Below are 13613 nucleotides of genomic sequence, written 5' to 3'. Positions count from 1 at the left end.
AAATAGGTGTGAGGTGGTATCTCATTGTTGTCTTAATTTGCATTTTCCTGATGATGTTTTATGTGAAGCATTTTTCATATGCTTATTTGCTATCTGTATATCTTCCTTAGTGAGGTATCTGTTAAAGACTTTGGTTCATTTTTAATTGGGTTGTTCATTTTCTTATTGTCGAGTTTTAAGAGTTTTTTTTTTTTTATTTTGGATAACAGTCCTTTATCAGGAACATCTTTGGCAAATATTTTCACCCACTGTGTGGCTTGTCCTTTCATTCTCTTAACAGTGTCTTGCACAGAACAGGAACTCTTAATTTCAATGAAGTTCAACTTACCAATTCTTTCTTTCGTGAATTGTGCATCCATTGATACAATCGTGTGACTTTTCTTCTTTACCCTATTGATGTGATGTATTACATGAATTGATTTTTAACATTTTAATACATTTTATTCCCTTTGCAAACAACCACCTAGTTTTATATTTACATGTGTGTAATAAATGTTTTCTATCCTTACCTACAGTCTTCAAACATGAACAGGTCATTCTCTTTTTTAAAGAGAGATATGAGGAGAGAAAAATCCTTTTTCCCTTTATTCTTTTTTTCCAACAGCTTTGATATTTATAATGTATATATTTGTTGTTGTCTTTCCTTTTTTGTTTTTTTCATTTTATTGTTTAATTACAGTTGACATTCAATATTCATTTATATTAGTTTCAGGTGTGCAAGCACAGTGATTAAACAATTATATAATTTAGGAGGTGATCTGACTGATAATTCAAGTACCCATCTGGCACCATACATAGTTATTACTTATTATTGACTATATTCCCTATACTGTACTTTACATTCCCATGACTATGTTGTAACTACCAACAGGTACTTCTTAATCCCTTCACCTTTTTCAGCTAACCCCGCCATCCTCTGCCATCTGGCAACCATGTTTGTTCTCTGCATCTATGGGTCTGTTCCTGTTTTGTTTTTTATTATGTTTTTTAGATCCTACATATAAGTGAAATCGTATATTTGTCTTGGTCTGTCTTATTCCATTTAGCATAATACACTCTAGGTCCATCCATGTTGTTGCAAGTCTTTCCAGGAAGAGAGAAACACTCATTGAAGGAATCAATGTGGTAAACAGAAGATATATTTTTTAAATATTTATTTTTTTTAGACAAAGGGGAAAGGAGAGAGAAAGGAAGAGAAACATCAATGTGTGGTTGCCTCTCACGCACCCCTTACTGGGGACCTGGCCCGCAACCCAGGCATGTGCCCTGACTGGGAATCAAATGGTGACCCTTTGGTTCACAGGCCGGCACTCACTCCTTTGAGCTACACCAGCCAGGGCTGTTAAAAATTATTAAAGAAGATCTATGGTTGGAAAACATATTCAATTGACAAGCTACCTGTAAAATTTATGTGGAATTGTAAGAGACCTAGAATAGTCAAAACAGTCTTGAAGAAGAACAGCAAAGTACTAGTCATATTTCCTGATTTCAAACAGTAACAGTAATTTAGACATTGTGGTACTAGCACAAGATAGATGTAGAGATCAGTGGAATAGAGTTGAGAGTCCAGAAATAAACCCTTATGTTTATTAACAAGAATAGCAAGACCATCCAATGGGGAAACAATTTTTTCAACCAATGGTGCTTGGAAAAGTAGATAGACACACGCAGATGAGTATTAGCTTCCACCCTCACACCATATACAAAAAATTAATTCAAAAGGGAGAGAAGACCTAAATCTAAGAGCTAGAACTATAAAACTCTTAGAAGAAAACTAAGGGTAAATCTCCATGGCCGGCTAAGGATTCTTAGATATGAGACGGGGCCTGAAATTTTGTATTTCTTATAAGCTCCCAGAACACACAAATACACTGGTCATTTCACACTTTGAGTAGCAAGATTATGGTCTCCTATGTCACAATCAATAGGTATTTGTCAAATGTAAATATCTAGGCCCTATCCTGATACACTGGTTCAATCTCTGGGCAGTACCCAGAAACATACATTTTAAAGAGACTCAAGAGATTTGAGAACTAATGGTCTAAAAGTTGAGAATTCCCTTTATCTTTTTCTCTACTTACTAATTTTTGTTACCAAAAGCCCAGCGCTGGTCTCTCCTGCTGCTTGTTGCTTTTATTGACCATCTCAGCCTCTGACTTCTTTAATAGTTGTTTGCAGCATCTGCTTTTTTTCATGGGCTATCTTTTCTTGCATAGATCCTGACTCCCTAGACAGATTTTATTTTTTAAAAATGAATAATTATGTTCTATACTTCCTTGTAGTCTCAGCTCCTGGCATAATTCTTAGCAGAGTGAATGTTCACTTAATGCTTGTCATGGTCAGTAATAGTGACGATGGTGAATGAAGAATCTCCAGGACACATGGTTGTTTCCCAAGCCTTGTGTGATTAAAAGAACCTGCTGACTCCATGAAAGAAAACATCCAACGGCTTAGTACAAACTGTAACTCTTAAAACTATGGCATGATATTTTTCAGGAATTGACGCTATGATTCTTTTGTACCTTCGTACTTTGGATTTTATTATGGTAAATGGAACTTCAAAGGAAAGAGTAACACTTTGAATTTGTCTTTTATCTACGAACCTCAAAGCACTCTAAAGCCATTCATTAAGTTACTGTAGCCAAGGTGTAAATATTATTACACCCGTCTTACAAAAAAAGCTGAGTAGGTCAAAATCATAGAGCCAAACCAAGAGACTCAGGAGCAAGTTTGAGTGGCAGGTAAGCACTTCTCAGCATCTCCCAGACCTGAAGCTGTGTGGCTTGAAAGATAAAGGAGACCAAAGTAAGAAATTTTAAATTATTTCAATAATCTTTCTTCTTCCTTTGCATTCCTACTGCCATTGTTCTCGGTGTCTCTCTCATGACGCGTATGCACTGTTACTTATCGTTAAATGCTGACCCATTGTCCCTCCTTCACCACTTCCTTGTCTATTTTTCAGTCATCTTATTCTCCCTACCTCCTAGTGCACTGTAGCAGCAGAGCAAAAAGAACTGGCAGCGGAGGAGATGTGAAACCAGGTTAGAACCCCGGTTCCATCACTTACGAATACCGCTTCTGAGAAAGTCGGCTCACTCTCAGGAAGGCAGTTTCCTCTTTGTGTGTAAAATGGGGATGATCACGCCCACCTATCTCACCGAAGGGTTGAAGCGACAGAACATAACTCGTAAACTAAGTGCTAAATGGATATCAGATGTCCCCTCACTGAATCTGTCTTTGCTTAATTTAATTTAAGCCCAGGGGCAGAAAGCGCAGCGTAACTAACAGGTACGAAGAATGTCCGCAGGGAACAGGCTAGAAATAGCTTTTTCCTTTGAGGAAAGGGTGGGTACGGATCTGCTGGGAGTCGTAGTCCTCGCGGCCGTCACCGCAGACCTCGGGGAAAGGAAAGAACTACAATTCCCGTGAGGCCGTGCGGGCACAGCCCTGCGCTCCCCGCAGCCAAGCTCGTGTCCTAAACGGGAGGGTGGTCTGTGCGCACGCCGGAGACCTACAGCGCGAGCGCGGAGGTGGGGCGCTCGTGGTAGCCGATCTAGAAAAGACGACGCGTGGGAGGATGTGGGGTCTGTAACAAACAGACACCAGTGGCAAAAGGCTATTTGAAAAATAAAAAGAGCCGGGCTCCGTCTCCTCACCACCCTGCCGGGTCCTAACTCCCGCTACTGCTGAGAATTCGCGAGCGCGCTCGTCTCCACTGGCTCTTCACACCCCAACCCCCGGGCCTAAATTAGCAGGGGCGGGGCCAGCGGTGCAGGGGCGGGGCCTAAGGTAGCCAGGGCGGCGGCGGCTGCGGTGGCGGTGGTCACGATCCAGGCATCTGGGACTGTTGTTCTCTCCCCGCGCGACCGCCTCAGCCCCTTCGCCCAGACAGAGAACCCAGTGGCTGGTGTGCCGAGGGGCGGGCGGCCGCATCCTCCTCTCTCCTGCTGCCCAGAGCTGCTGCAGGAGCTGGCGCAAACATCCTGCGGTTGGTCTCCGAAGCCCTTCACTGAGGAGGGGGCGTCGGGAGCCTGGTAAACTCCCCTTAGGCCCCCGCAACTCGGAGTCTCCGTCAGCTCTCTGGCCCGCACACCCCAGTCTGTCTGCCATGGCTGAAAACGCAGACGGGGACCTAAACTCCAACCTGCTCCACGCCCCCTACCACACTGGAGACCCTCAGCTAGACACGGCCATCGGGCAGTGGCTCCGTTGGGATAAGGTGGGTACCTGGACAGCCTGGCATCCGCCCTTGCCTCCAGCACGCCCTCCCACACACCGTCTGCTTTCTCCTGTCCCCACCCGGTGCTCGGTAGGCTGCGGACGAGATGGCTCAGGCCACCGGGAGGGAGCCGGTGCAGCCGGGCGTTGCCACCCACCTATGCTTGGGCTGCCGCCCTGGGATCTTCTGAGCTGTGCAGGGACGCCCGTAGCCGCTTCCTTTTGCGGAGCGTGCAGTTGCAACCTCCCTTCCTTCCCTCCGCCCCCCCCCCTTCAAGTGCATGTCATCTCTCTCTCAAATAATAATAATTAATAATCATCATCATGGTGGTAAGCTGTACCCGTCACAGAGCTATTTTCTTTCTACTTTCTTTTCCCTTAACTTCCTTCTCTGCAAACCTGAAAATGGTTTTTGTCACCCTTCTTGGACGTTTCTGACCGCTACCCGCTTTGGTTCTGGTCTGGTGTGTTTCCACCTAACGTCGCTAGGTAGTCGCCGGTCTTTTATCGCTCCCTGGTATTGTCTAGTATCACCTTTTGCTCTTGAGAAAGGTAAGAGTTTTCTTATCCTCTCCTTTCTCTTGCCGGGAATTATTTTCTGGAAGTATCCTGTTCCAAAAATCATGTTTTCCAGGTTTTATAGGATGCTCTTGATACAGAATTGTTTATGCTTTACCCGTTCCTCCTCTACTCCCCCCACCCTCTCCAAGGTTTGCGGTGGTTTCATCCTGTGCAGGCATGTGGGATGGATCGCGAGAGCCAGAATTAAAATGCAGCTCTCACTTGTAAAAGAAGCCTCTGGTGGCTCCAACAAAGGAGGAGGATCCAAGCTTCTGCTTTGTCGAATGCGTTAAATGCGTTTGTTGAAGTTGAGAAGGCAGCCTTTAAGATGGAATTAATAATACAGATTAAAGAATTAGCATGGTAGTGTGTAAAATCCTGTTGTACAAATAATTTCCCAAAAGATTAGCTTGGTGAAAAAGTTTTATTTTCATCATGTTCAGCCATTCATGCATTCAGCAAACAATATTTACTGAGTACTGGGTAATGTTCCAGACCCTTTTCAGCACAGGGAATACTAGTGTTGAGGAAGATAGAAAAAGGATTCGTGCCCTCAACAGGCCTTCAATTAGCCGGTAAGGAAGACCAACAAATAAGCAGTCACGAGTTAGTTAGCATTACGTGGTGGTCATATGCATCTTGGACGTTCTCATTCTTCCTCTGGCGTCTAAACCAGTGCTTCTCAAAACTCGAAGTGCTATAGATCACCAGAGGATCTTAAAATGCAGATTCTGACTTAGGAGGCCTGGGGTAGGGCCTGCGATTCTGCTTCAGAATGAGCTCCCAGGTGATAACAATGCTGCTGGTCTGTGAACCACACTTAGAGTAGCAAGACTCTAGAGCAGCAACGTTCAACTCCTGTGCCCCAAGAATTTCTAAAACATGCAGTACCTGACCATTTAGTCAGGGGCACTGGCCTCTGCTCCCTTAGATTGTCAAATTGAAAAATGGCAACAGCCAGCACAATGGCTGTCCAGTGTGAATGAATCAAAATTATACCTTTTTCTTGTCAGATTGGCAAAAATGAATTATATTTTTTGGTGTGCCACAGCATTTTAGTATGTCATTAGTTTATGTGTACCGTGAGATGGAAAGGTTGAAAAGTGCTGCTCTAGTGATTGAGATACTACAAGAGGGAACCAATTCTCTTATTGTAGGATTTGGTTCCATATATATGTTTGTATTTAATCAAGTGTACAACATCTGTGCTATCCCATTAATCAACATAAGGATGTGCCTTTAAAGCCATTTTGCCAGTATTTATAAAATGCCTGCAGTGAAAATAGTTCCTTGCTGTGGAAGGATACAAAAGAAGTGACAATTCAAAGATTGCTCATCTGCTTTTAGTCCATGAGGGAGGGAGAAACCTAATAGAAATAAAAGAGCTAAGGTTTAGAGCGAAGGTTTAGCATACAGTAAAATGATATACACTACAAACTGACGATATAAATGTCTTCAGCAGGGAAAACTAACTAAATTACAAATGCATGTTATCCTTATGTGGTTAATATAGTTATTTGTTTTTGTTTAAAGTTATCTGCTTTCATTGGTATTGTCAGTAAGTGAATGTGGTTGCACTTAATATCTCCCTAAAGTGAAAGGAAGATTTATGAAATTCAAAGACACTTGTAGAATTACAACACAGTTTAATTTATTGACAACTATTATGTATGTCAAAGCGTCTGGCATTTCAATAGGAGTTTGTTTTTCATTGCCATAGATGGGATCTTGTGTTCTCTTTAGGTTTTGACTGTACTTTTCTTAATGAATCCCTTGATTGATTTTTAAGATTGATTGTCTAGATATCGCTGTCTAGATATTGGAATATACTGAAATATAAAAAGACTGTAAAATACATGTAAACATAAAAAGATCATACTAGAGTAGTTTTGGTGGAAATTAAATGGTTCATAGACAGTTCTTTTGGGAGTGCAAAAGTAAGAGTGACCTGTGGACTGGGATGGTCACGGAGACTTTCTAAGAAGATGGAATACATATAAACAGTATGAGGAGGGCCTTCCTTGAAAGTGGAAGAGAAAATCTTAATTTATATTTAAAGTGTCCTCTACCAGACACTGACTGAGCATCTGGGAGGTACAAAGATGAAATAGATATGGAGCATATCTTTAAAGAACATAGAAGGGAAGATAAAACAAAAGCTCACAAATAAAATGCATGGAGCAAGTAATCAGTATCCTTAACAGAGGAACAGATTTAAATAATTTTAATAATTAGTTAATAGAATAATAAAGATTAATTAATCTCTCTCTTAGTGGGCGAAAGTACTTTTCATTGGTAAATACAGGTGTATCCACTGTAGACTGATAGTGCAGGTAAACTAGGCTGTATCCCTGGGCGCTGAAATGTAGAATGGAAAACACACAATAATAGGTCAGACTTACAGATCACATTACGCGATGGCAGCAGATGTAGTCTCTTAGCACAGAGAAACTGAGTTTAATACCTGATTATTTAAAAAAAAAAACCTGATTATTACCTAGTTACTGAAAGAAGGAACCTACCAAATGCCACTGATTCTAATGACTCTAAGTGAGGCACATAGGAAGTTATAAATTGATTAGAGGGCAAATTGCTACTTTCCCAAGTCACCATAATTGCTAGTTTTAGTGTTGATGGGTACTGCACTTTGAAAAATCTTCATGAAAAAAGTGTTTTTTCTGATAAAATTTCAGAATTAATTAAAATTTAGATTTGTTAACATGGAGAGGAAGACTGTTCCAAGCAGAGATTGAAACTGAATGTGTGTACTTAGAACATTTGTTTCTGCTGTAGCTTAGGGTCCACAGAGGGAACTTGTTGGAAAGGCATGTGGAAACGAGGTCATAGAAAGCCTTTACCATTGACCCTTGAACAACACAGGTTTCAACGCTACAGGTCCACTTACACGCAGATTTTTAAAAATAAATATGTGTAATATTGTAAATGTATTTTTCTTCCTTAAGATTTTCTTAATATTTTCCTTTTTCTAGCTTACTTTATTATAAGAATACATTATGTAATGTTACAAAGAAAATATGTGTTAATTGACTATGTTATGGGTAAGGCTTCTGGTCAACAGTAGGCTATTAGTAGTTAAGTTTTGGGGGAGTCAAAAGTGGATTTTCGACGGCAGGAAGTTTAGGGTGGTCTGGCACCACTAATTCCTGTATGTTCTAGAGTCAACTGTGATCTGTCTTCAGTGGCCTTGAATAAATAAAGGTGTTTTGTAAGTGTTAAAGAGAGAATAGTGAACACCGGGTGTTTACTGGGCAGTCGGGGTATCCCATGTAGTTTCAGTGGGGGCATTCTATTGGTAAATTAACCACGGTCCAGGATCTGACCCTTGGTTTCTCTGCCCTCAGAATAACTTGTTACTGTGTCTTGTCTTAGGATGGAATAATCCTACTCAAGGTCCCAGAAGTGGATATCTGAATTCATCAGTTTCTATTTCATTAATTTATGGTACAAATGTAATATAAGTGGATTTGTCTCTGGTCAAATCCAAATGAAGGTCATTTTCTGGGTGCACTGTCAGGGGAGTCAAAGAATCAGAAAATTTTTAATGACTATGAAGTCAAACCACAGGGTGTCAGACATAGGGTACACGTGTTTAACAGCATCAGCCTGTAATACGTGAATGAATGCATTCATCTCTAGGATAGAACTGTCCTCCAGCTAGATCCCAACAAGTCCATGGATCACGGTGTACCTCCTCCAGGCAGTGTACAGATGACTCTTCTGCCGTGCTGTCTGCCTTCTATGCTCTAGGGCTGACCGCGGCTTTCATTTCCTTCCTAGTTCTAGTTCTTTCTTTCTATGCTTTCTCTCAAATTACAAACAAGTCTTGCTGGCCTAGAAGTCAGGTTCTCTTTAACATGACAACTATCTCTTCTTTCTGATCCACTGTATATTTTAACTTTTGAAAGCAAACTTACATCCAAGATTAAGCATTGACCAAGTTTTGGTGGGAGTGACATGCATACAGGGCGGAGCTGCTCAGCCAGCTGCAGCAACAAAAACTCTATATTGACCACAAAGTGGAGGCAGAAATTGGTCATGACATTTTGAAAAGTAGTGAGTAGAGCACTCTGGTATCAATGTAGGTAGACGGAGAAAGAGTAGAATGCAAAGTTAAAGGTAGATTAGGTTAGCATAGGGTTATGAAATGCCTAGAAATAGAAATAAAAGACTTCAATCTAAGCCAGTGACTTTCAGACATCTAGCAGTGAGTGACATTTTTTCAAGCAATATATAGGCCAGATAAAAAAGTGAATGAATTCACTCTTAAATCATCTTCATGTGATGGAAAATACACAAGGAAACACCTCTACAAAGGTGGTCTAGTCCAATTTCACTGTGTAGAAACACAAAGAAATTGTGGAAATTATCCATTTGTGGTAGAGCCGGGACCAGAGCTTGGATCTGCCACCTAGTTCAATCCAATTTTTACAGTAATATTTTATATTACATTGTTTTATTCACATTTTTATAATACTTTGCTTAATTTGGCATTTAATCAGTGAAGAGTACAGAATACACATTGCTTTATCAATCTTGGGAAATATTAGTACTTAATACTTGAATTTATTTGTATAGTGTTTCAAGCTTTGTAAAATGATCTAAATCTCATTTGATAGTCACAGCAACCTTGTGTGGTAGGCAGGCAAGGTAGTTGTTATCCCCATTTTCACAAGTAAAGAAACTTAGTTCCAGAAAAGGAAAATGACTTGCTCAAGGACATAAGGCTTTTACATAGTAGAGCTGGGACTAGAACCCAGATCATTTGACCTTTACTGCAATTTTCTTATCACTGTACTAGATTCTGTAACCTGAATACGTAGTAAGCGTGAGTGACACCATACACCATATTTCAAGGACCTCATTAAAACTACTTTATTGGCATTTTTTAAAGCTGGAATAGGATGTAATATTCAGTAGAATAAATTATCGTGAAATTTTTTTAAAGAGCTAAATTTGCTGCCCAACAACAGTTGTGTTGATCTCCTTGGCAACAGCATGCTCCTTCTGTCCAAGAAATTTAGTTCATACAGATGGGAGTTAGGATTTATTTCCCTTTTTAAAAATAAAATTTTTAATTTCCAAATTTTTACATTTTTCCTTAGTTTCTACCATTCTCTTTTTATTTTTATTTATTTCAAAGAAATGCATGCTTATGATTTAGAAATAGTACAAAAGGGATTATAATGGAAAGTAATGTTTCTAACTGCCTCTTCTGGTCTACAATTACTCCTTAAAGCCACTTTTAACTTGTTTTTCTCATGGTTGCCATCAAAAGACTAAATAATATGCTGGTACCACTATTCCGTGGTACATTTTAGATATTATCTGTCAAGTACGTGCTATGAAAAGTGGGAGCTCGCTCACACCATCTTTTATCCCTCCTAAATTTCACTGTGCTCTTAGTTTTCGTTACTCTTTTGAGAGTGTACATAATGTAGTTAGTGCTAACAAGGTCTGCAGGACAATAACCCCCGCTCACAACACAGAGCTCCCGATTGGCCATCTAGTTAAGAGGAGACTGGCAGAAAACATGCCTTTATATGCAAAAACAGAAAACCCATACCAGCTTTCCAGAAACATCTGTGGATGTCAATGACTAACCAAGGGTTGTTATGTAAAGAAAACAAACATTATTTGCTTGTTTTGGTTTTTACCTACTTTATATGTCTGTTCTGTTTTTTAAAGAAATATTTTTCCCCAAATAAAGAGTTGGTTAGTAATTGCAGATTTTACTAAAGGAGTGTTTTTGCCGTTAAATTACTCTCTGCATTATTGCTTATTAGTACTGGGGCTGCTGCCCTCTGGCGTCTTGAGTTAATGGAGAAAATGATTAATGCTGGTGGAAAGAATAAACAGCAGTGTATCCAATCCTGCTTGGGATCTTTTACACCAAATAATTTAGTGAATACCAAGCAAAACTGTGAACATGGTCATTCAATGCCCGAAAGAATATGAGAATTATAGTAAGTGAAAAATATGGTACTTCTTATATACAAAGGCATTTTTGCTTTCAGCTAACCTGAATCTTGTTAGAAAATCTCTTCAACAAATTCAGTGTAAGTTATTTTGTAATTTCTGCTTCAGAATTTTCTTATGTAATTTTCCCTCTGAAATGTTTCATTATTTATGCAAATAAAAATTAGAGAAAACCTAAATGCCCGTTAATAGGGCAAAGGATGAATAAACCGGAACACTCTGCAGTAGTTGAAGAAAGAGAGCAGCGTAGATCTACAAGTATTGAAAGGGCCTCCAAGTCAGTGAAATAAGCAAGTTGTAAAGCATCATGTATAACTTAATACCATATATATAAAATAAAAAGAGACAAAGCAAAACTACATTTCCCTAAGTACATAGATGCAGGGAAAGTTCTGGATGGATGCATCACTAACAGTACTGGCTCCCCCAAAGCAGGGGTCTCGGAACGAGGATAATAGTCAAAGTCGTCTGTAGTTTTATCTATATTATTAGTACTGATTTTATACAAGGAAAGTATATCAATGTAGTTTGTAATTAAGAATAAACTTTAAAATATAAACTAAGAATAATTACGTGGTCATCTGTTTGAGCCACTGGTTCTTATGAGTGATGAGAGCTCCAAGTCAGGAAGACGCTGTGGAAAAGTAGGATTTGAGCTGGGTCTTGATGGATACATAGGATAGGAATAGATGATGGCCGTGGAGGCCGAACACATTACTTTCCATTATAATCCCTTTTGTATTATTTCTTATCATAACATTTCTCTCTAAAGGTGGGAGAAATTAAAAAATGGAAAATGAACCTGAACAGGGGCATGTAAGAACAATGAAGAGATTAAAAAAAAACTCAGTAGCGTATGTTTTTGGATTGCTGTGGTGGGTAAAAATAGATGAAGGAAAACTAGTGTTTTTGAGTGGTCATATGCCATACGTGGTACTAGAAGCTTCCATGTAAAAAGTCTCTTTTGATCCTCTCAAGGGTTGTTTGAGGTATTCATTCCCATTTTTTAACCTATACACAAACTCAGGCTTAGAGAAGAGAGTGTTTGAATCCAAAAAAGGTTTTGAACTTCTCTGCCTTTTGGGATCTAGCCCCACCTCTCCTAACCTTTGTATTTGATGTTACTGGAATTGATTCCGTTGTTGGTTCTTGGGTGCTTAATCTGGTTGCAGTACGTATTGTAATTAGGATGTGACGGACGGGAGTTGTGGAGGCTAGCCTGGAGACTCTTCTAGAAACATGGATTCAAAGTTTTACATTAGGGTGCTTATAGAGCCTTCTAAGAAAATTAAGGAAGAAGTAAGGAGACATTAATAAATTAATTTCTTTCTTCTTTTTAAAAATATGGAGAATGATAAACAGTTCCCATTTTGTTAGATCATAATATTTTGCCAAATTTAAATCAGATCTCCTTTTTAAAGAAATAAGCAGATTACAGATGCCATTTCATTTCCTGTATTTACTTCCCTGATCCCCCTTTCCTTCCTTCCTCCTTTGCCCAAAGTAACCAAGGCATAACCAGGAGTACTAGGGTTTTGTCTAAATTTCCTGTTTGGTTAAAGAATCATTTTGTTTTTCACTCAATCATATAAATATAACCTTGGAAGTTAAACAGCTCCTTTAAAAAAGAAAATCACATAGTCAAAACTATTTCAATGCCTGAAAACACTCAAAATTGAAGTATTTATATTTTTTATAATATATAGATACTTAGCATATAACTTTTTAAAAATCTTCACCCAAGGATGTGTCTATTTATTTGACAGAGAGAGGAAGGGAGACAGGGGAGAGAGAGATAAAGAGAAAAAGAGATAATCAATGTGAGAAACATCGATCAGTTGCCTCCTGTATGCTCCCGGACTGGGGATTGAACCTGCAACCCAGGTATGTGCCCTGATTGGGAATGGAACCTGCAACCTTTTGGCATATGGGACGATGCTCCAACTATTGAGCCACCTGGCCAGGGCCTTAGTCTATACCTTTTGAAAAATGTGGGTATTATTAACTTATGCCTAAATGGTACACTGTAAGATTTTTCAGAAGATATAGTTCCTTAGCAGAATCAAACTCAACAATACAATAACATATTAAACACAGCCTAAGACATTCTCTATGTAGAAATGCCATATTTTATAAAAAATAATGTTCCATTTGTGGTTTCTATAAAATTAGATTCATACTTAGATAAAAATAAATGACTTAAATATCTTCTCTCCCAAATATCAAGGAACTTATATATCATTATAAAGAAAAACTTAACAGTAAGAGAGTTGATATTATACTACAGTGTATTTACTTTTATAATTTGCATTGGCAATGGGGAGAAAACCCTCTGCTTTATAAAGCCACTGAAAACTCAAACATCTTTTAAATATTGAGTGTTTGATTTTTTGTGTTTTCGCAGGTAGTTAATTTGGTTGAACTCGAACTGCAAACCATTTCTTGAGAGGATGCTCAAATCTCAATTTATTCTTTTATCCTCAGCTGGCGTTTATCCCCGCCATGCAGGAGCCACACAGAGCTTGGGCCAGAGCTGATGTGCAGAACGTGAGGTCCTCCCACTCCCACTCTCTCCTTTCTGGACTCGTACACCCCTGTGCTCTGGTTCTTCAGGCCACAAGGCCCAGGAAATTTTCTTTGGTGTTTTAGCCACTATGCATGGCTCTGATTAATATTACATGCTCTCACATTAAAACCCATAAAAATGGGAGACTCACCTTGTAGTGGTTGCGTCTCCCAAGTGTCAACTCCCTTTTGGAATCATTTGCATTTGTCCACTCTCCAGTACCTTCAGGTCTTTGTGGTTTTGTTTTTGTTTTTTTGTGTTTGTATTTTGT

The 13613-nt window shown here is 39.3% G+C and overlaps 1 protein-coding gene across 1 annotated transcript in view; it reads left to right on the top strand.

Annotated features, from left to right (window-relative positions):
• The first annotated feature begins 3673 nt into the window (after positions 1 to 3673).
• The window catches only part of PGM2L1 (phosphoglucomutase 2 like 1), a 50117-nt gene continuing 40177 nt past the window's right edge, over positions 3674 to 13613 (top strand). Inside the window, exon 1 of the mRNA XM_024572662.4 lies at positions 3674 to 4219. Coding sequence (XP_024428430.1) covers positions 4109 to 4219 — 111 coding nt within the window. The 5' untranslated portion in view covers positions 3674 to 4108. The remainder of the gene's footprint in view (positions 4220 to 13613) is intronic.

This window comes from Desmodus rotundus, chromosome 5, assembly GCF_022682495.2.
Source record: "Desmodus rotundus isolate HL8 chromosome 5, HLdesRot8A.1, whole genome shotgun sequence".
Lineage (NCBI taxonomy): Eukaryota > Metazoa > Chordata > Mammalia > Chiroptera > Phyllostomidae > Desmodus > Desmodus rotundus.
Note: the sequence above shows the minus strand (reverse complement) of the source record. Positions and strands in the feature narration are given on the sequence as shown.